The following is a 23,523-nucleotide window of genomic DNA, read 5'->3' as shown; positions in this document are numbered from 1 at the left end:
TTCTTTCCAGGAAAGCCCCCGGAACCCCACCCGCCATCTGGCTAGCTCCCTTCTCACCTCTCACTGCCTCTGCCTTTCTCCTCATCCTCATCCTGGTCTTCGTTGTCGGACTCACTGCTGGACTCCCCAGAGCCACTCTCGCTGCTGCTCTTACTGTCGGATTCACTTTCAGACTCAGGGTCTGTGGAGGAATAATATGAGGCCTCCTCCCTCATATGCAGGCCTCCTTGGGTCTGGAGCAGGCACCTGGGTTCCACCTTCAGGTTCAGTACTGAACCCTCTCTGACCTGCCCCCAGCCCTACATGCCAGCTGGAACTGACAGAAACACAGATGGACTCCATGGATAGAAACCTGCACAAGCACACATACCTGGAACATGAATCCCTCAGGTGCACAAACAGAACTCACAGGCAGGTGCACACCCCTAGACACACGACCATATGCATACACCCCTCATATAGCCAGTCACGCAGACACATGGGCGGGAGCACAGAGAACCCCAGCTCTGCCATCTGCTCACCACTGTCTGCGGACTCCGTGGGGCCAGACTCCCCCTCAGAGTCCGAGTAAAAGGGTTTTTCCTTCTCCTTTCTCTTCTCCCGATTTGAGCACTTGGTCCATTCAGGTACCTGGAGATGGGAGTAGGGTGCAGGGTCGTTTCATAATGGTTGGGGAGAAGGAAGGCAGGCACAAGCCCTTACCCTTTATTCCACCTCTTCATGAGGCCCTACCTGGTCTGTCCCACAAAGGGAAGAACAGAGGAGGAAAAAAGGGGCACTGTCCATGGAGGGGAGGGGATGTGCTCACAGAGGGGCACTGCCAAACCAAGGTGGAAACAGAACATGGGAAGGCCCAGGAGCACAGCACACAGGGGAAGCAGAGGGACACAGACAGGGTATGGGAGAGAGCACACAGCACACGGAGGTGGGACCTCAGTGTATTCGCCCAACAGGCCCACGTGAGTCTCAATAAGGGAGAGATCTTCTTCCTGTGTGTGTGGGGAAGGTGTTAGGAGGGCTGGGCCAGCACTGCCAGAGCTCCCTACTGTCTGCCCCCACCAACACACACACACACACTTCAACCCTCCACCGCGCTGACCTCCACGTTGCGCACAGATGGGTCTGGGGCTTCCTCCGGCCAATCTGGGAGCTCCTGGTAGCCTGTGGCCTTGGCATTGAGCAGGTGGGACAGTGAGCCCAGCTGGAAGTGGTCCCGGTCTAGGGATAGGTTTAGAGGTCAGGCAGGTAGCAGCAGTGAGGGAGAGCTCTGGGAGCTTTTTCCCAGGTGGGGCTGGGTCGTGATTCTGGTCGGGACTTCCCAGGTGGGTAGGAGGAGATGGATGTGTGCCCTAATGGCTCTTCCACCCTGACTGCACCTTTAGGCCCACATGCTGGAAGAAAAGGCTGGCCAGGCCAGAGCAGGGACTGAGGGCCAGGGAGAGGCGGCCTACAGAGGTGGGCAGGAGGAGACTCTGGACCCACAGATGCTGCCAGCCCATCTGCTTGGGAAGCATGTCTAGTCAGGCTCTGGACTCAGCCGGAAGAGATGAGCATCAGAGCATGAGTGTGTGGGAGTCCAGGTCAGAGGTGAGGCACCGCTGGAGGAGGGCAGCACAGGCCTGTGAATAGGGATGGTGCCAGGGAGAAAGGGACTGTTGCCTTCTTCCTGGGAGAATTTCAAAGCTACACCCACCCTCAGAATCTCCCCATTCCTGAGGTCCAGGGAAGAGAAAAAGAATGAAAAGATACCCAGAAGAACTGAGCTTTGTGAAGGAGGATCTCTTCTGTGTAGGTTCCTGGCTTCCACTCCTGGGGTCCAGAGAGCCAGCGGGAGAACCCTTCCCTCCCAGCCCCCTCTCAGGGCCCTTGTCTTGGGAAAAGAGGCCTTAAGGGCCAAGCCCAAGAACAGAGCAAGGCTGAAGCCCTGGAGCCTGGGATTTGGACTGACTGTAGTGACTAAGCTCACAGAGTACAGGCAACTGGTTTCTCAGGACCTTTATAAAAATATACACCTCTCCTCTGTGTGTTGTTTTGCTTTCTGCCCTCCTGGGTCCTTGGTATTTAAGATCTTGGTATGTATTCCAAAGCCTACTGTCTGCTCAGGGAGGGAGATTAAAAAGGGAGCCTGAGAGGAGAGGAGGCAGGAGCCCATCCTGGCTGGGAAGGCAGACCCTCAAGTGAGATAATGCTGGCAATGGTTGTGGGCAGGTGAAAGAGTAACTCCTGGTGCCACAGCAGGGGCAAAAGGAGTGAGCCAGGGAGTAAGACTGCCCACAGAAGCATGGTGCCTGGCTAGGGGCTTGAGGAAGGTCTGGGGCAGAGACTCTAGCCAGTTCCTTCCCATTCCCCTAGGAATGTTACCCTTGATTTCATCTCCCACCTTTGAAGGATGACTCCAAGACTGGAGCTGGTTTTGGTGCCAGGAAGAGCTTCTTGGCATGGCGGCTAAGGGCCCCACCCTGCTCGGAAGGGACGATGAGCTGCCGGGTGAAGCGTGCCCGGTCGCGAATATCATAGTTCTGGTCATATTTGGCCAGACTCAGCACATACTGGGTCAGCAGCTTGGTCTGGAGGAACAGGAAGAGGTGGGTCAGCTGACAGAGGGGGTGGGGACACAGGAGGCTCAGAACCAGATTCTTTAAGCCGACACTTGCAGGCAGAACGTCTCCTCTCCCTGCTTAGGACCGGCTGCTTCCACCCAGCTCTCCCTCCCCACCGGCCCTTGTTCTGGGCTCAGAATTTTCTCTCATCTCTCTGACCATGCCTCCTGATGACCCCAACTTTGACAACTGCCTTGGGCCAGCAAAAGAGGTTTTCCTTTTGGACTTTCCCCACTCTTGGCTCTGGACTCCATTCTTCCCCAGGTTTGTGGTTCCTACCTCTCCAGGCCTGTCCAGCCTCTTTACTCCAGGGCGGCAGGGTATGTGGAAGTCTGGAATGCTCTACTGGACCTCACAGTTTCCAGGCTCCACCACCCAGGGGGGAATTAGACAACAAAAAGACAGGGCAGATAAACAGGGGTCCCTTTGGCAGGGGCCACCCTCATGTCCTATCCACCCACTTAGTAGATTCTGAGCAGCCCAGGGGTCTCAGAGGTCTTGATCCTTCCCTGGAAGGTTCTAATGAGACATTAAGGCAAACTGCAGCTGCCGATGCATTTGCCAAGGTCATGTAGGATTCACAGTCTGCAGTCAGGGAAGCTACAACTGCAGACCTGAAATCTCTCCATTTCTGCCATGATCTTGGCCTAATCTAACCTGCCTTAACATGGCAACAGTGGTAGCAGCCATCACTTATCAAGTGCCTTCTGGCACCAAGCACTGCTAGGTGCTCCACACTAGCTCATCTAATCTCCCCAAGCCTTCTGAGAGGTAGGCATTATTGCCCCCATTTTACAGAAAAGAAGCAGAATCATTAAGGGGCTTTTCCCAGGCCAAGGAGCCCATCAGTACTACACCTAGGCCTGCATCTGCTGGAGCTGCACCCCATCTGCTTCCCTTCACTGCCTACCTGCTGACATAAGGAGCCTGCCCTGGTCCAGATCTCCATGTTTCCATCACTTGTGACCAAGATCAAAACCACCAAGTAGTCAACAACCAGAATGCCCAGGGGCATCAGGGCCCAGCAGGAGGGAGCCTGGAACTGACTCTGTTCTTCCTGAGGTTTATGGTGACATACTGTTACATGCAGCCTTGGACATGGTTAATCCAGCTAATCTGGCAGGAATATCAGGCAGATGTCCATGAGGGGCAAAGCCCCTCAGATGCTGACCCAGAGTTGGAGCAGCTGCTGTGGCAGAATTGCCCCACACCACTCTAGAGAGCCACTATGATTCCACATTCCTACCTCCAGTCTGGCCCACAGGACCTCTTCAGCTCAGTCCCTTCCAGCAAAGCAGCACCTCCGATACTGTTCTAGTCACAGATAAGCAATCCCAACCCCATGCACCCCTAATAGAATAGACTTAAAAATATGAAAATAAGATGCCATCACAACAGATTTCATCACCAACCTGCCCCTCTCTTGGCCAGACACCATCTAAATGGCCAGGGCTAGTGGATGCCCTTACCAACGTGGTCCATTATCAAGAGGCTGCTGATCCCTCTTTTGGTTTGAACAATGTCTTCCTCCACAGATTTCCCAGCTGGCTGATCACAGACTCCCTCCTTTAAGACCTTGCCTAGTTCTAGACGGAACTGTTTGGTATTTGGATCCATCTGTCCACAGCCTTACCTGCATGTTAACAACCAACACAAGAAGGGCTGGCCCACCACCTCGACACTGCAGGATTTGCCTATAATAATTCATTACCCTTCTCCACCCCAAGGAGCCACTCCCTGTGGATTGTGGCATACTGTGTGCACCACCAAGACCCCCACCTCATCTAGCCAGGATATGCAGGAATTACAGGCTACTCAAGAAGGCCTATGAGATACACTCCAGTATGCCAAGAACAGAACAAGGCTCCCCCTCACCAACAGGCTCCAGTTGTCAGGGAGGAATTTTAAGTGAGAAACACTATCTTTCCATAACCTATGCCAATGTACATGCTACCTTGCAGCTGCCTGCTAATCATGCTTAGAAAACTGGCTATAAAAAAAAAATTGAAATACATCCTCAATTCACACATTACACATGAGTAAGTTTAAGCTCTAGATGGATGTGGCAGACAGATTTTAAGGTCTTCCCCACCAGTAGCTGCCTCCTGGTGTTCATGCCTTTGTGCAATCCCTCACCTTGGATATGGGCAAAACCTGAGACTTGCTTCTAACCAACAGGATATAGCAAAGGTGGTATATGATTATATATGATCCTATGATTATGTTTGATTAAGGAGACTCTGTATTGGAAGTCCTAGCTAGAGCAATCAGACAGGAGAAAGAAATAGAGCATACCCAAATTAGAAAAGAATTCAAATTATCCTAGTTTGCAGATGATATGATCTTATAGTTAAAAAAATCTAAGAACTCCACCAAAAAACTATTAGAACTGACAAACAAATTCTATTTTGCAGGATACAAAATCCACATAAATGTCAGTAGCATGGGCCGGGTGCAGTGGCTGACGCCTGTAATCCCAGCACTTTGGGAGTCCGAGGCAGGCGGATCACAAGATCAAGAGATTGAGACCATCCTGGCCAACACGGTGAAATCCTGTCTCTACTAAAAATACAAAAATTAGCTGGATGTGGTGGTGCACACCCGTAGTCCCAGCTACTCAAGAGGCTGAGGCAGGAGAATCGCTTGAACCCAGGAGGTAAATGTTGCAGTGAGCCAAGATGGTGCCACTGCACTCCAGCGTGGCGACAGAGTGAGAGTCCATCTCAAAAAAAAAAAAAAAAAAATTCAGTAGCATTGGCCAGGTGTGGGGGCTCACACCTGTAATCACTTTGGGAGGCTGAGGCAGGCAGAATACCTGAGGTCAGGAGTTCAAGACCAGTCTGACCAACATAGAGAAACCCTTCTCTACTAAAAATACAAAATTAGCTGGGCATGGTGGCACACACCTGTAATCCCAGCTACTTGGGAGTCTGAGGCAGGAGAATTGATTGAACCCAGGAGGCGGAGGTTGCAGTGAGCTGAGATCGCACCACTGCACTCCAGAGCCTGGGCAACGGAGCGAGAACTCCATCTCAAAGAAAAAAAAATTAGCCGTTGCCCTCCAGCCTGGGCAACAAGAGCAAAACTCTGTCTCCAAAAAAACAAAACAAAACAAAAATCAGTAGCGTTTACTTTTTTTTTGAGATGAAGACAAAGTCTTGCTCTTGTACCCCAGGCTGGAGTGCAATGATGCGATCTTGACTCACTGCAACCTCCGCCTTCCGGGTTCAAGCAATTATCCTGCCTCAGCCTCCTGAGTAGCTGGGATTACAGGCACCCGCCACCACAACCAGCTAATTTTTGTGTTTTTAGTAGAGACAGGGTTTCACCATGTTAGCCAGGCTGGTCTTGAACTCCTGACCTCAGGTGATCCACCAGCCTTGGCCTCCCAAAGTGCTAGGATTACAAGCATGAGCCACCACGCCTGGCCGTGAATTCATTTTTGACAAAGGTATCAAGAACATACATTAGGAAAAGGAGAGTCTCTTCAATAAACGGTGCTGGGAAAACGGGATATCCATATGCAGAAGAATTAAACCAGACTCCTATCTCTGACCATATGCAAAAATCAAACCATAATGTATTAAAAACTTAAATCTAACACTTCAAACTATGAAACTACTAAAAGAAAACATTAGAGAAATTCTCCAGGACATTGTACTGGGCAAAGATTTCTTGTGTAATACCCCACATGCACAGGCAACCAAAGCAAAAGTAGAAAAATGGGATCACATCAAGTTACAAAGCTTCTGCACACTAAAGGAATCAACAAAGAGACAAGCCACAGAATAGGAGAAAAAAAATTGCAAACTAAAGGAATCAACAAACAAGCCACAGGAGAAAAATTATTACAAACTACCCATCTGACAAGGGATTAATAACCAGAATATGTAAGGAGATCAAACAACTCAATAAGAAAAAAAAAATTCAATCCAATTTAAAAATGGGCAAAAGATCTGAATAGACATTTCTCAAAAGAAGACATACAGATAGCAAACAGGTATATGAAAAGATGATCAACATCATTGAGCATCAGAGAAAGCAAATCAAAACTACAATGAAAGGCCAGGCATGGTGGCTCATGCCTGTAATCCCAGCACTTTGGGAGGCTGAGGCAGGTGGATCACCTGAGGTCAGGAGTTGAGACCAGCCTGTTCAACATGGCGAAACCCCATCTATACTAAAAGTACAGAAATTAACTGGGCATGGTAGCATACGCCTCTAGTCCCAGCTACTCATGAGGCTGAGGCAGGAGAATCACTTGAACCACAGAGGCAGAGGTTGCAGTGAGCCAAGATCGCACCACTGCACACTCCAGCCTGGGTGACAGAGCAAGACTCTGTCTCAAAAAACAAAACAAAACAAAACAAAAAAACAATGATATATCATCTTGCCCCAAGTAGGCTTATATCCAAAAGATAGGCAATAACAAATGCTGACAAGAACATGGAGAAAAGGCAACCCTTGCACACTGTTAGTTGGAATGTCTATGGAGAACAGTTTGGAGGTTCCTTAAAACACTAAAAATAGGCTGGATGCGGTGGCTCACACCTGTAATCCCAGCACTTTGGAGGCCAAGGTGGGCGGATCACGAGGTCAAGAGATGGGGACCATCCTGGCCAACATGGTGAAACCCTATCTCTACTAAAAACACAAAAAATTAGCCGGGAGTGGTGGCAGGCACCTGTAATCCCAGTTACTTGGAAGGCTGAAGCAGGAGAATCACTTGAACCCGGGAGGTTGCAGTGAGCTGAGATCACGCCATTGCACTCCAGCCTGGGTGACAGGGCAAGACTCCATCTCAAAAAAAAAAAAAAAACTAACAATTTTGCTACCGTATGATCCAGCAATCCCAATGCTATGTATATACCCAAAAGTAAGGAAATCAACATATTGAAGTGATATCTGCACTCCTACGTTTCTTGGGGCACTGTTCACCATAGCCAAGATTTGAAAGCAACTTGTGTCCATCAACAGACAAATGGATAAAGAAAATATGGTACATATACACAATGCAAGACTATAAAAAAAGAATTAAAAAAAAGAATGAGATTCTGTCATTTGCAACAACATGGATAGAACTAGAGGTCATTATTTTAAGTGAAGTAAGCCAAGCACAGAAAAACAAACTTCACATATTCTCACTTATTTATGGGGGCTAAAAATTAAAAGAACTGAGCTCATGGAGTTGGAGAGTAGAATAATGGTTACCAGAGGCTGAGAAGTGGGTGGGGGGAAGTAGGGATGGTTAATGGGTACAAAATTATAGTTATATAGAATGCTAAGATCTAGTATTTGATAGCACAACAGGGTGACTACAGTCAACAATAATGTATTATACATTTAAAAATAACTAAAAGAGTATAATTTGATTGTAACACAAAAGATAAATGCTTGAGAGGATGGATACCCCATTCCCTGATGTGATTGTTATGCATTGTATGCCTGTATCAAAACGTATCACGTATACCATAAATGTATACACCTACTATGTACCCATAAAAATTAAAAAATAAAAAGAAGACTGTCTTGCTAGCAGACTGACTCTAGAGACTTTCTCCCTTGTGGCTTTGGAGAAATAAGCATCCGTGTTGGGAGGCCCATATGGCAATGAGCTAAGGACAGCCTCTAGAAGGCAAGGGCAGTCCCCAGCTGACAGCCAGCAACATGCCAGGGCCACAATCCTACAACTGCGAGGAAGTGGATCCTGGCACCATGTGACTTGGAAGTGGACCTTTCCCCAGTACAGCCTCCAGATAAAAACTCAGCCTTGGCTGACACCTCAATTGTAGCCTTGCATAAGATCCAACTAAGCCATACCTGAATTCTCGACCCATAGACGTTGAAAAAATAAATGTGTGTTGTTTGAAGCCCCTAAATTTACAGTAATTTATTATGTAGCAGAAAATTAATACAATTGATTTAAAAATGTGAAAGTAGAAAAAAATCTGGAGAAAATTCTTTTTTATTTTTATTTATTTTTGAGATGGATCTTGCTCTGTGGCCCAGGCTGAAGTGCAGTGGTGCCATCTCAGCTCAATGCAACCTCCAGCTCCCAGGTTCAAGCAATTCTCCTGCCTTAGCTTCCCAAGTAGCTGAGATTTCAGTGCACCACCACACCCAGCTAATTTTTTTGTACTTTTAGTAGGGACAGGGTTTCGCCATGTTGGTCAGGCTGGTCTTGAATTCATGACCTCAAATGGTCCACCCACCTTGGGCTCCCAAAGTGGGATTGCAGGTGTGAGCCACTGAACCCAGTCTGGCGAAAATTCTAAGTGAAAATTGTAATTGAAATGTGACTGGGAAAAAAAGTATTAAATATGAAAGCATTGAAAAGCAGAAAAGTTTAAAATATTGGACAATAGACAAATGTACAACTTCTGAATGACTATATATAGGAATAAAAAATAAGGAAATATAAAATTAATGGTGGTCTTCTAAGTGGTGGACTTATTAATAGTTTAAACTATTAACTTTCTGAGTTTTCCAGATGTTCTACAATGAGCATGTATTACCTTTAGAATATTTAAAGAGTTTAAGTTTTTAAAAGCAATTCTGCAAAATTTGTCACAATCCTCCATTCACTGTAAAGACGGTCACATGGGAGGGTTGCAGATCCCACTGTGCCCCTGGCAGACCCTCCTGCCACACATCTTACCTGACATATAAAAGCAAACTCACCTGCTAGGCAGTTTCCCCAGGTTCTATATCCATGTGGATGTAATAACCACTTTCACTACCAACCCCCCCTCCCCCGCTGCCTGCTTAAGCCTGCATATTATGCGTTTGTGGTCTCTGGTCTAGAATCTGATTATCTGATGATCAATAGCAGGGCAGAGGCCTCATCTTGGTCATTTCCTTGGCCTCAGCCTGTGCCAGGATCTGGCATGCAGTGGGGCCATATCCAAACTGGAGAGAATGACTGAGATTACTGTGACCTCTTAGCTGGGCAGATTGCCACCCATGGTCCCAGGATGGGAAGCATCACTACGTTTTGCAATCATGGTCATGTACGCATCCAAACCACCTCCCTCCTAGTACGCCAAGGACTCCCCCTTCTTTACCATTCCCAGAAGAGGCTGGGAAGAAAGGAGAAAGAAAGAGAGGACAAAAATCTTTATTGAATCAAATAACCATTCTAAGGGGTCTGCAAAAACTCACTTTCAGGTGAAGGGCACCCTGGAGGTGTGTCCATTTGCCTGAACAGCCTACTCTGGGTGCCCTGACAGGGGTCCTTCCTAGGGGAGGGTTAAGCTGTATATACCCACAGCTCTCTGTGCCAACCCTGATGACAGCTCTTCCTGCTGTGTTTAAAGTGTTTATTTTTCTCCTATTTCTCCTACTTGGCTGTGAGTATCTGGAGACCTGTAAATGCGTCTCACTTATTGTCATATCCCCAGGACGTAGCACATTACCAGGTAAATAGTAGGCCTATATGTTAAATAAATGAACAAATGCACATGTAGCTCACAGTGACAACTTGGAGAAATGCCATGTGGACAGGCCCAAGCTTATGAAAACATGCCAACCTCACCATCCTGGGGTTCAGGACCCTGGCTCAGTGCTGAGCATGTCAGACTCCCACCTACCTGGGTGGCTCCCCACCCAGGCTGCTTCATCTTTTCAAACATTCCTCCCACTTGCTCCTTCCTCCCGCCTGAACAAAGAAAGTACACAAATATTCGTTCAATGATTGAACACTTCTCCATGGTGCTCCCCCTCCCTCTAACTTCTCTCTCTCCAATCTGCTTTGCCCACAACACTGATACCCACAGACTCAGTTGCCTCCACATGTAGCTGCTGTCCTTTCTGACTCCTGATTAGAGTCTCAGCACTTGGTGGCCCTGCCTACCTCAGCTTGAGCCTCTGGGGCTCACTCTGGCCACCATGGATCAAAGAAGCCACTGAAAAAGACAAATGCCACCATCCAAAGACTCCCATGCAGAGTGGGCATGGCAGGGAGGCTACAGTCTCCAGGGGATATCCCTGCTATAAATCTGTAGACCCCAGCCACCTACCCAGATGTTTTGCTTCAAGGATTGGCAGAGTCTTTCTATAAAAGGGCCAGAGAATAACTATTCTAGGCTTTGTGGGCAATACAGTCTGTTGCAACTAGTCAACCCTGCTGTTGTAGCACAAAAGCAGCCACAGGTAATTCATAAATGAACGAGCAGGGCTGTGTTCCAACAAAACTTTATTTACAAGAACAGGCATAGGCCAGATTCAGCCTATGGGCAGTAGTTTGCCAATCCCTGTCCTGCTTAACTGAGTAGGAGAGTGTGGAAATTGTCATCGTGTTTGATGTCCCTGACACCTTGAAAAGCTCAGCACATTATGCTTTATTTTAGAAGAATCTTCTGGAACCATCTCAGGAGATGCCAGACAGCTAGGAGGCTCTGAATGCCCTGATACTACAACTTAGTTGAGCCTCATCCTTGGCTATGTATCTCTTATAACCTTTCACCTTGGGAATGACAGTGGCCACCAGCACCACCCAAGTCCAAGCAGAGACTCACTCCCTTATCTTTGGCACAGACTGGCCAAGCATTGTCAAGCTTTGGGAAGAAGCACAGACCACATCTGGGATGCATGTTCTCCCATCAGTACCTGCCACTGTTGGCCCCTTCCCTTATTTCAATCAACTGTGGTTCTTTGCAGCCCCAGAGTTCCAAGATGGCAGACAGGACTCTTGTACTAGCCAACTGGAGGTCACAGCTTCATAGGAGAGTCTCTTCAACAGTGACTACCAGCACTACAAGGTCTTTGAGTCCCCAGAATAGCTGTGGGCACTGGGGTAGCATTGGTTACGTGGGCAGACCAGCCACCTTCCCTGATTCTTCTTTTCCAAAATAGGAGCTAGAGTTCAGCCCTGCCTAGGGAGGGCCAAAAGAATACTGTCTAGGGAGTTTCTGGGAACCAGAGTATTTGGGGGGGTCATCTCTCAATCTTTACCTGTTTAGAGTTGGTCAGGTAGAGCTTGGCTGCTAAGTTGATGACCTGCAGCTTGACAATATCCTCCTCTGCTGTGAATGACTTGGCCATTTTTCTTAAGACATCAGGTGCAATCCTGGGGACATGCTCACAGTACTCTCCAATGAGCCACAGGATGCTGGCTCTGGCCATGGGCACCTGTGGTTGTGGGAGAGGAATGAAGATGGGTAAATATGGGAAAGTGGGTGGGTAGGAATGTGGACTTCCAGAGAAACAGCACTCTTCATCTGTGCTGGCCTATTATGGGTTCTCTGGAAATGGGAGTTGGGGATGGTGGGGGAGAGAGAGGTTAAAAGGTAGACATTTCCTGGACAGCATTTCCCCTCTTCCCTAGGGCTTCATTAACATAGAGCTTTCAAGACCCTAAGTCAATCATGATGTAAAAGACTGACTTTCTGGATTCATTGTACCCTCAGTGCTTTATTTCCATGTTACTCTCCTGAATCTTTGGGAATGCCTTGTTTAGATGTTTCAGCTTAGCAGTGCAACAGAAAAATACAAGATTTGTCACTTAACCATGGTTGGCTAGAGCTTTAGAGAGAAAGCAAGAGTAGCAGTAAAGTCCATGGCACTCAGTGAAGGTCTCCAAAGGGAAGGCAAATCTTGGGTAACAAGGTCAGGGTCACATGGTCCAGTGTCTCTCCTCCTCCCACCTGAAGACCTAAGGTTTGGAAGTTACTTTTGATAGGGCTAGCATATTTAATTATACAGTCTTGAAATCATGGGGAAGACCTTGAAGTGGGGAGTGAAAATGTGGCTACTCCCTCACCTGGATGTTGTCTGTAAGCTTTGCCAAGTGTTTGATGATCTCTCCATGTTGTGCTGGCTGCATCTGTAGCAATTTCTTAATGACGACCACTGACTCTGCAACCACAAGTTCTACGGAAGAAAAATGAGTGTATGGACCCCAAGACAGTCAGATAGCCATGCTCAGGTGCACAGACACACCTGCAGTGCCCCAGGCCCTTGGTTCTTTCTTTCAACCCCTTCACTTCTCTAGCAGCCCTCAGAGGTGTAGGAACACTTGGGCCCTGATCAAGACAGACAGACCAATGGACACACATCATATCTAGGCAGACTGGTGGATATCCACTAGCCAGCAGAGTCAGACCTGCAGGCAGGCATCTTCTGATCATCACGATTAGACATTCAGGCAAACACTGACCATCACGGTTGGACAGCAGCTGCACCAGGCCATTGAGGCAGGTGTCACGGACTCGGCCAATGTTAGTTGCACAGCGTCCAATGGCCTGGATTGTGGCTGCCACAAAGTCCTTGTCCATGCTGCGAATATAGGTCTGTGAGATATGACAAAGAAATCCCTCAGTGACTCTGCAGGCTTAAGGGTGACCTTCAAGAAGGCTGTGGCCCTTCATTTTATGGCTCATCATGCCAGTGACTAAGACTTGGGAAAGGGGGCAACACCTCCACCCCCAATCCAGTGATTCCTTCGCCCAAAGCTAGCGAAACGCATTGGAAGGGGAATGTAAGATAATAGCTTCTCCAGCTTTGGGTTCATAAGAGGTTTGACCCACCAGGGCACAAGGATCTGATGGGTACCTCTCCCAGGCCCTTCTGGCTGGGAGCTGGCCTGTACCTGGAATTCCCGTAGGACAGTAGGAATGTTGGTCTCATTGGCCAGGTTGGTCAGCACTTCCAGCTGCAGGGAGGGGTGGAGAGGCAGAGAGGGGTGGCCAGTGGGCTTTCTGTACTTCCATTCCAAGTACACGTCACAGACCAGAAAACAATCCTCATGACAGACCTGCATCATCCTCAGACTGATGAGGGAATTGACAGGTTATGAAACTTGTCTAAAAATCAAGAGGACCAGTTTGCCTCTTAAAGGGATTGCCTACAGAGTATGCTTACAGTATGACCATGTCACCTCCCTACTCCATTGAAAACGTAAAGGTTCCTATTGCTTTCAGGTTGGAGACCATTGTATTCACCATGGTCTGTAAGTCCTGAATAGATCTGCTTGCTGTCTACCTCCCATCTCCTATCACTCTCCATCCCAATCCCACTCCACTTCCTAACCCAGGGTCTTCGCAGATGCTGTTTCCTCTGTGTGGAGCAGTTCTTCCCATTTCTGTCCCCACATAATTCATGTTCATCTCTCCGTCTTCAGCTCAAGTCTCATATTCTCCAGAAAACTTTCCCTGGCACCAGACTAGATTAGTTCTCCCTATTTTATGCCCTTATAGCTCTCCACACTTTCTTCCATATTTTGTAAATGGGCTTTTACATTTGCCTTATGATTAGCTGCTTAATGTATCCTCCTCCCTGCATCTGTATGCTCCACGAAGGCAAGGTCCCTGATTAGTTTGCTCCAACGTTTGCAGGAAAGCGTGAGGGGGCAGGTGTGTGGGGGCCATAACACTGTGGGTGGAAAGAAAAGCATGAACCTTGGAGTCAGCAGAATTGTGTGACCTGGGGCAGTTATCTCCCAGAGTCTATTTTTTTTTTTCTTTTGAGATGGAGTTTCACTCATCACCCAGGTTGGACTGCAATGGCGTGATCTCAGTTCACTGCAACCTCTGCCTTCCAAGTTCAAGCAATTCTCCAGCCTCAGCCTCCCGAGTAGCTGGGATTACAGGCGCCTGCCACCATGCCTGGCTAATTTTTGTATTTTTAGTAGAGACAGGGTTTCACCATGTTGGCCAGGCTGGTCTTGAACTCCCGACCTCAGGCAATCTGCCTGCCTCAGCCTCCCAAAGTGCAGGGATTAGGCGTGAGCCACTGTGCCCGGCCAGAGTCTATATTTTTATAAAAGGAATATAATGTACACATCCTGGGATTATTAAGAGGTGGTATCAGGTTACTTCATTTATGAAGAGTAGCAGGTGTATACCAGGTATGAGGCAAAAAGCAGTTAGTTCCCTTCTCCCCTGACCCTCCTTAGCCCAGCTCCCTGAACAAACAGCTCTAGCTGGGGCAGTCATGGGCTCCTGGGCTCAGCCTTAGAAATAGGCAGGCACCAGGGGGGCCACTGTGAGTTATTTGAGTGGGTACATGGGGTGGGGAGGGCTGGGAGCCACATGCACTTCTGTCCCTCACTCACCTTCAGGATCTTGATCTGGGTGGGGTCGGTGGACCTGATGTAGAAGCTCTTCAGGTAGGGCTCAAACATACCCTGGCACAAGAGAGGCAGCCAGGGAGCTCCACCGAAGAAGCCCCAGGCCTGCCTCACTGCCCAGAGGCACCCCTCCTATCCTGACCTAGTACCCAGGATCCTTCCCTCCTCACCACTGCCCTCCACTCCTCAAGTCTTCCCTCGTTCATCTCAGATTTGACCAGCTCTTTCTCCACGGCGCATCCCCTCTCAGCGGCCCCTCAGGATTCAGGTCCTGCTCCCCATCTGTGTTTGGAGCCTCCCCTGCCCCATCCTCTGCACAGCCAGGGTATTCCTCCATCTTCCCGTTCCCCAGCCCCGGTCCCAGTCCCAGCCCCGAAAGCGCCTCCGTGCCTGCAGAAGCGGCCCTCGGACAGCGAGGACAGGCTGCGGTCGCAGGCTCACCCGGCGCTTGATGGACATGGTGGCCACGTTCTGGAGCACAACGTACTGCACCTCACTGCGGAGAGGATGGGTCAGAGCACCCCGGGCCCCTCGGCTGGGGCAAGGGGCAGCGGATGAGGGGAAAAGGTGGGGCAAGTCGTTGCGGGGAGAGGACCAGTGCGGAGGGCAGGCCTGCGGTCAGTGTGGAGCGGCTGGGCAGAGGGGGAAGCGGTTGGTGGGCATGAGGGGGCAGAGCCGGGCAGCCCGTGGGGCGGGGCGTGGGACAGGGCGTGAGGCGAGGGCGGGGAGGGGGCGGGGCGGGGGCGGGGGCGGGGGGCGGGGGCCGGGGCCGCAGCGCACCTGTGGCTGCGCAGCAGGCGCACTAGCGCCTTGGCGATGACGCCCACTTCCGCCTTGGGCGCCAGGTGGAAGTAGAGCTGCGCCACCGCCATGACCACCGCGGCGCTGCGGCTCTGCAGCAGGGGTTTGGTGTTGCGCAGCAGCAGCCGGTGGTCGGGGTCCATGATATAGGGCTTTCGAGCGGGGAGCGCCGCGGCGGCCGTCTCCTCAGACCCCGCGCCCTTGGCCTCGTCCTCCTCTGAGCCATAGAAGGCTTTCTCCGCGTTCTCCTCTAGCAGGGATTCCTGGACAGGGAGACCGACGGGCCTGTGGGCGCCTCCCTGGGACACCCTTCCGCCCGCTCTGCCGGGACGGGGCCCACTCACGTTTTGGGTGGGGCTCAGGAACTGCGTGCGGGCGTAGCGGGTGAGCATGCTGATGATGACCACCTGGCCCCACTCCTCCACGTCGATCAGCAGGTTACAGAGTTTCCGGTAGTTTTTGTGAATCAGGTCGATGCGCTCCGGGCAGACCTCCTCGAAGGCCATCACCACGCTGCCCGCCACCAGCTGGGGAAAGAACAAAGGCAAAGGGGTGAACGCGAAGGGTGGAAGGCCGGCTGTTAGTCACCACCCCTCCCGGAGTGCCCCGATACCGCACCGTGGTCTTGTCAGCCAGAAGCTTCTCAATGACTTCTATCAGCTGATCCTTCTGGTCAGAGTCCAAACTGAGGGAGAAATCGGTAGGGGAATTTGCCACTCTCAGCCCCAGCCTTCCCAATATCTGTCCAAGCCATGCTCACCTCAGGCACCCCAACCTTATTGTTCTTCTCCATCTCTGTCAGTCCCCCAAACTGCCCTCCTCAAACCCTCTGAGAAGCAGCGGGCAAGACTTAGGAAAGGCCAGGGGTCGGTTGGGAACTTAGGAGCCAGCCTCCTGGGGAGCGTGGGACAGGGCTGGAGCATACCTGTAAAGTTTAGGGATGGCGTGGGCAGCTGTTTTCCGCACATAGGGTGACATGTCCGAGGCGGCTTCTTTGATAGCTAGCATCATGATGGGCACTATGATGGGCACACGGATGCTAGAGAGGACACGGAGGGCACTGGCACGAATCAGTTGGTTGGGGTCCTAAAGGCAGAGGTGGAGGCAGAGCTATGAAAGAGCACCAGGTGGCCGGGCGCGGTGGCTCAAGCCTGTAATCTCAGCATTTTGGGAGGCCGAGACAGGCGGATCATGAGGTCAGGAGATCGAGACCATCCTGGCTAACACGGTGAAACCTCGTCTCTACTAAAAAATACAAAAAACTAGCCGGGCGAGGTGGTAGGCGCCTGTAGTCCCAGCTACTCGGGAGGCTGAGGCAGGAGAATGGTGTAAACCCGGGAGGCGGAGCTTGCAGTGAGCTGAGATCCGGCCACTGCACTCCAGCTGGGGCAAAAGAGCGAGACTCCGTCTCAAAAAAAAAAAAAGAGCACCAGGTGACCTGATGGAGGGGGACCACACCTTTGGAAATCACTGTCCCCAGCGACCACCAGTTCTTGCTTCCCTGCCCCCTGACTGGAGCCTGGATGGTGTGCCATTGCTGGGTACCTGGGGGACACTTAATTTTGGCTCTGGTTGCAGAAATCTGACACCTGAACAGGTGTTGCAATGGGTAGCTTCACTTCCAGAAAGATTGAAAAACGTTCAGAACGCCTAAAGTTGCTGAAACACCTGAAACATTTTCTGTTCCTTGTAAGGGTTTTTTTTTGGGGGGGGGTATCTGTTTTAATGCCTGAGGTGACTGCCCAGCAGATACAGGCTGGTATCCCTTCCGGAGTTCAACCTTACACTCCTTTCTCCCAGAAATCATTGCAAAAGCTGCTGTTCTTCCACAGTGTTTAAAACAGAATAGGAGTGTAGGTCCTTCCTTTTTTTTTTTTTTTTTTTTTTTTTTTGAGATGGAGTCTCACTCTGTGGCCAGGGTGGAGTGCAGGGGCACAATCTCGGCTCACTGCAACCTCTGCCTCCTGGTTTCAAGTGATTCTCCTGCCTCAGCCTCCCAAGTAGCTGGGGCTACAGGCATGCACCACCACACCCAGCTAATTTTTTGTATTTTTAGTAGAGATGGGGTTTCACCATGTTGGCCAGGCTGGTCTCCAACACCTGGCCACAAGTGATCCGCCCACCTCGGCCTCCCAAAGTACTGGGATTACAGACGTGAGCCACCACGCCTGGCCCCAAGCCCTTCCTCTTTATTCCTATTGCATCCTATACAGAATGTATAAAAGCATTAGTTACACTGTATTGTGATCATGGGGCTTAGGACTTCTTCCCACTATCAGCAGCAGCAGCTATATATTACAAGCATACCTCGGAGATACTGTGGGTTTGATTCTAGACCTCAACAATAAAGCAAATATCGCACTAAAATGAGTTACATAAATTGTTTGTTCCCTGGTGCATACAAGTTATGCTTATAGTTACAGCTGCTTGGGAAGCTGAGGTCGGAGAATCACTTGAGCCCAGGAAGTTGGAAGCTGAAGTGAGCTATGTATGTTCACGCCACTGCACTCCAGACTGAGCAACGGAGTGAGATCCTATCTCCAAAACAAAAAAAGAAAACAAAAAGTTACATTTACAATATACTATAGTCTACTAAGCATGCAATAGCATTATGTCTTAAAAACCAATGTAGGCTACGTGTGATGGCTTGTGCCTGTAATCCCAACACTTTGGGAGGCTGAGGTAGGAGGATTGCTTGAGCCTAGGAGTTCAAGACCAGCCCGGGCAACATAGGGAGACCCCAGTCTCTACAAAAAAAAAAAAAAAATTTGAAGTCAATCCTCTTAAACTCTGCCTCTGCTTTATCAACTAGGTTTATGTAGTATTCTAAATCCTTTGTTGTCATTTCAACAATGTTCACAGCATCTGCACCAGGAGTAGGTTCCATTTTAAGAAAGGACTTTCTGTGTTCATTCATAAGAAGCAAGTCCTCATCCATTTAAGTTTTATCATGAGATTGCAGCAATTCAGTCACATCTTCAGGCTCCACTTTTAATTCTACTTGTTATTTCCATCACATATGTAGTTACTTCCTCCACTGAAGTAGTGAACCCCTCAGAGTCATCCATGGAGTTTAGAATCAACTTCTTCCAAACTCCTGTTCATGTTAATATTTTGACCTCCTCCCATGAATCATAAATGTTCCTAATGGCACCTAGAATGGTGAATCCTTTCCAGAAGGTTTTCAATTTACTTTGTCCAGATCCATAAGAGGAATCACTATCTATGGCAGCTCTAGCTTTATGAGATGTATTTCTTAAATAATAAGACTTGAAAGTCAAAATTACTCATTGATCCATAGGCTGCAGAACTGATCTTGTGTTAGCAGGCACGAAATCATTAATCTCCTTGTACCTCTCCATCAGAGCTCTTGAGTGAACAAATGCATTATCATAGAGCAGTAATACTATGAAAGGAACCTTTAAGTGGTAGGTATCAACAATGGGCTTAAAAAATTCAGTAAACCATAACTGCAAACAGATATGTTGTCATGGCATTGTTGTTCCATTTATAGAGCACAGGCAGAGGAGATCTGCCATAATTCTTACGGACCCCAGGATATTCAGAATGGTCAGTGAGTACTGGCCTCAACTTAAAGTCACTAGCTGCATTAGCCCCTAACAAGAGCCAGCCTGTTTTTTAAAGCCAGGCATTGACTTCTCCTCTCCAGGTAGGAATGTGCTAGATGGTATCTTCTTCCAGTAAGAGGCTATTTCATTTACACTGAGCATCTCTTGTTGAACATAGTCACTTTCATCAGTGATCTTAGCTAGACCTTCTGGACAACTTGCTGCAGCTTCTCCATCAGCACTTTTGCTTCACCTTGCATTTTTTTGTTATGGAGATGGCTTATGTACTTAAACTTCATGAACCAACCTCCACTAGCTTCCGTCTTTTCTTCTGTAGCTTCCTCACCTCTCTTAGCCATCATAGAATTGGAGAGATTTAAGACCTGCCTATGAATTAGGCTTTGGCTTAAGGGGATGTGGTAGCTGGTTTGATCTTCTATCCAGGCCACTTAAATTTTCCTATATCAGCAATAAGCCTGTCTTGCTTTCTTTATCATGTGTTTTCTGGAGTAGCACCTCAAACTTCTGGGTTCAAGTGATCCTCCCACCTCAGCCTTCCAAGTAGCTAAGACTACAGGTGCGTACCACCACACCAGGCTAATTTTTAAAAAATTTTTGTAGAAAAGAAATTTTTGTAGAGATGCTCTTGCTCTGTTGCCCAGGATGGTCTTGAACCCCTGGTCTCAAGTGATCCTCCTGCCTCGGCCTCCCAAAGTGCTGGGATTACAGGTGTGAGCCACCACGCCCAGCCTGGAGTAGCAATTTTAATTTCCTTCAAGGACTTTTACTTCTCATTCACAACTTGGCTAAATGTTTGAAGAAAGAGGCATAGCTTTCAGCCTATCACGGCTTTCAACATGCCTTCCTCAGTAAGCCTAATCATTTCTAGCTTTTGATTTAAAGTGAGAGATGTGTGGTTCTTCCTTTCACTTGAACACTTAGAGGCCATTGTAGGGTTATTAATTGGTCTAATTTCAATATTGTTGTGTCTCAGGGAATAAAGAGGCCCACGGTGAAGGAGATGGGGGAACAGTCAGAACACACACAACATTTATTGATTAATTTCACTTTCATCTCTGGGCATGGTTTGTGGCACCCAAAACAATTACAATAGTTACATCAAAGATCACTGATCACCATAACATATAATAATCATTTAAAAGTTTGGAATATTGTGAGAATATTGTGAGAATTACCAGAATGTGACAGAGGCACAATGTGAGGACATACTGTTGGAAAAATGTCACTAATAGACTTGATTGATGTAGGGTTGCCAGAAACCTTCAATTTGTAAAACGTGCAATATTTGCAAAGTGCAATAAAATGAGATGTGCCTGTACTATTAATCTTAGAGAATGATGGGAATAGGAACACTAAAGAAGGATAGATGTTACCGTGACTTTCTGAAATGGAGAAAGAAAAGATCCTCACAATTGCGGGCAAAATTGATGCTAATTCCTGACAAAATTCTGGAATTGACTTTTAAACAGATGGGTTAGAAGCATTTATTAAAAAGGAAGGAGTCTCTGTTTTCTTAGAGACAAATAGTCACATCAACTGCTAAAACCCTTTTCCTTTTTTGTGTGTGAATATTTTATTTGGGAAATGATTATAGATTCACAGAAAGTTATCAAAAAAAATCTGTTTTCCTTTTTGATGGGGTAACTAGGCCAGTGGATATTAGTACTTTGTATCTTGATTCAGTGATATGTTTGTGGAAGTCTCACAGCATTTCCTGCATTGCCATTTTTTAGGTAGGCCTTTTGTTTCACCTAATAGTCAAGCATTTTTAAGAAAAGAATTCACATCTGTTTTATCTCTGTGTCACCCACAACCCTTTGCACATGAAAGGTGTTATTTATTTATTTATTTATTTATTGCTATTGAATAAGATCTTTCCTAACAAGATAGAAAAATGCCAGCTGTCTGTACAGTCAGGTGGGTCTACAACTTGGTGAAATGTACTTGGGGAAGGTTTATTAACAGATCAATGTCAACTTGGAAACACACTATGCCTCAGTCTTTTGCCCTGGTCCAAATAGCTTATCAGTATCTTGAAAGAAGACACAAAATCAGGAGGAACATAATGAAGATTCAGAATTACCCTGGCTTGGACCCTGTGCTAAACCGATAAAATGAAATAGAGTAGGGTTTCACAGGGGGTTCAAGGGACCAACTGCACAAAGACAGGATGTAGGGAGACCTAGATTATCTGCTTGCCAGTCAGAGGTTTGATTCCATGAGGGATCTCCTAAGAAAGTGAACACAGCCCTAGTCTGGGCTGATAAAAAGAAGGGAGAAGGCTGGATTAAATGATTGGTTCCAACATGCAGGAGAGACCAAAAGCCAGTGACAACAACAACAAAAAAACAAGTTTTAAAGGAATACATATATAGTATGATGACACCATTTACAAAACATTTTATATTGCTTAACAATATGCAAATTACTAGCTCAGGAATAAATACATATGTATGAATGATAAGAGAAGATATATACAGGAGGCTTTGAGAAATATGTCATTTCTTATGCTGGATATATGGATAGTCATTATATTATTGTTTATGCCTTTTGTGAACCTGTAGTAAATTTTATTTTATTTTTTAGATACAGGGTCTCCCTGTGTTGCCCAGGCTGGAGTACAGTGACTATTTACAGGCGCAGTCATAATGCAGTACAGCCTGAAATCAATTTTTTTTTCTTTTTTTTTTTTGAGATGGAGTCTCACACTGTCACCTGGGCTGGATGGCAGTGGCACGATCTCAGCTCACTGCAACCTCTGCCTCCCAGGTTCAAGCAATTCTCCTGCCTCAGCCTCCTGAGTAGCTAGGATTATGGGCACCCGCCACCATGCCCAGCTAATTTTTTGTATTTTTAGTAGAGATGGGGTTTCACCATGTTGGCCAGGCTGGTCTCAAACTCCTGGACCTCATGATTCACCCACCTTGACCTCCCAAAGTGCTGGAATTACAGGCATGAGCCACCGTGCCCGGCCTGAAATCAATTTTTAAAAATTATAGTTGTGGAGGTTTCAACAAAATATAATGGTTTAAAAAACACCCCAAATAGTAGTAGTTGTCTTTGAGATGGAGCAAGTTGCCCTGTGAAGGAGTGAGGTCCCTATCAGAAAAGATACCTGTTAGAGATGTTCTAGAGCAAAGGTTGGCATGCTACAGCCCTTGGATAAAATCTGTCTATTGACTGTTTTTATATAGATTTATTGGACACGGCCACACCCACTTGCTAATGGCTGCATTTGCACCATAAGGGCAAAATTAAGTAGTTGCATAGTTGAGACTATAAGGCCTACAAAACCTAAAATACTATTTGGCACTTTGCAGAAAGAAATTATCACATTCAGTTGGACTAAATGAGCTCTGATTTTCTAAAAGGGGGAAAGGGGCAGTTGGTAGAGACTATAGGTGAAAATCTGTGCAATGATTTCAGATTAGTTTTTATACTTAACCCTTAACTCAAACCGAAAGATTACTTGCCAATCTAAGATGGATTCCATGGTTTTGACTTATAAAAAGAACCCTAGCACAATGCAATGTGTGGCATAGAGACACCCAAGTATTTGCTAAATGAATGAACTGTATATGCAAGTGACCATGCTTTCTACCGTCACCCCAAAGAAGCCGACTGTCAACCCCTCTTGCTGGCCATAGCAGATTGGACAAGGGGTGGGCCCTGAATTTGAGCAGTCGATCCTATGTACCCAGTAACCTACAGAACTTCTGGATATGAAAAGATGAGCTGGACCTCTCACAATCTCTCTCACAGAAATTTGAACTAAAAGTATCCAGGCCAGGAGTAGTGGCCATGCCTGTAATCCCAGCATTTTGGGAAGCTGAGGCCACTTGAGCCCAGGAGTCCGAGACCAGCCTGGGCAACATGGTAAAACCTGGTCTCCACAAAAACTACAAAAAAATTAGGTGGGCATGGTGGTGCATGCCTGTAGTCGCCGCTACTCGGGAGACAGAGGTGGGAGAATCACCTGAGCTCAGGAAGGTCCAGGCTCCAGTGAGTCATGACTGCACCACTGCGCTCCAGCCTGGGCAACAGAGTGAGAATCTGTCTCACAAATAAATAAATAAAGGTATGCAAAAATAGGGGAGTTAATGGTTGTAATCAGAGCGAAAAATCTGATATGGAGAGAAAGAATGGCTTTGAAATGGCTGTCTTTACCCTCAAGATATCTTAGACTAACCAGAAAAGCCCTCAGGGGAAACTTATGCATGCACCTAACATATGTAAATTCAACTAGAAACCTTGGGCAAAACGAAAGAAACAGTGAGAATGGTGTGGGGGATTCAGGCCACTGCTAAAGGTTGAATTCTACCTGGCTGTGGACCACAATTCACACCTTTACACAAAGAGGGTTGAGGGGTCTCCATTGCCAGAGACTCTCCACTCTCCAGGGGCTCAAGTGGTTCATACTAGAAGCAGCCATTACCACAGGCTCCTGGGAAGAGAGACAGGGGCC

The 23,523-nt window shown here is 47.7% G+C and overlaps 1 protein-coding gene across 4 annotated transcripts in view; it reads right to left on the bottom strand.

Annotated features, from left to right (window-relative positions):
• The window catches only part of AP3B2 (adaptor related protein complex 3 subunit beta 2), a 50,258-nt gene that overhangs the window by 5,041 nt on the left and 21,694 nt on the right, over positions 1-23,523 (bottom strand). For 2 of the 4 annotated variants that reach the window (XM_023187183.2, XM_023187181.3), the window contains 14 exons: positions 16,394-16,554; positions 16,087-16,153; positions 15,813-15,995; positions 15,448-15,731; positions 15,109-15,163; positions 14,653-14,724; positions 13,189-13,251; positions 12,757-12,889; positions 12,361-12,470; positions 11,553-11,729; positions 2,381-2,567; positions 1,100-1,218; positions 522-630; positions 58-181 (listed from right to left, as the gene is read on the bottom strand). In XM_023187183.2, the coding sequence (XP_023042951.1) occupies positions 58-181; positions 522-630; positions 1,100-1,218; positions 2,381-2,567; positions 11,553-11,729; positions 12,361-12,470; positions 12,757-12,889; positions 13,189-13,251; positions 14,653-14,724; positions 15,109-15,163; positions 15,448-15,731; positions 15,813-15,995; positions 16,087-16,153; positions 16,394-16,554 (1,844 nt within the window). Of the gene's footprint in view, positions 1-57; positions 182-521; positions 631-932; positions 990-1,099; positions 1,219-2,380; positions 2,568-11,552; positions 11,730-12,360; positions 12,471-12,756; positions 12,890-13,188; positions 13,252-14,652; positions 14,725-15,108; positions 15,164-15,447; positions 15,732-15,812; positions 15,996-16,086; positions 16,154-16,393; positions 16,555-20,087; positions 23,503-23,523 lie in introns of those variants that run through there. The other 2 variants (XM_023187180.3, XM_023187184.2) reach the window with 2 other exon arrangements.

The sequence above is a fragment of the Piliocolobus tephrosceles genome, chromosome 6 (assembly GCF_002776525.5).
Source record: "Piliocolobus tephrosceles isolate RC106 chromosome 6, ASM277652v3, whole genome shotgun sequence".
Lineage (NCBI taxonomy): Eukaryota > Metazoa > Chordata > Mammalia > Primates > Cercopithecidae > Piliocolobus > Piliocolobus tephrosceles.
This window is presented reverse-complemented; position numbering and strand designations above follow the sequence as displayed.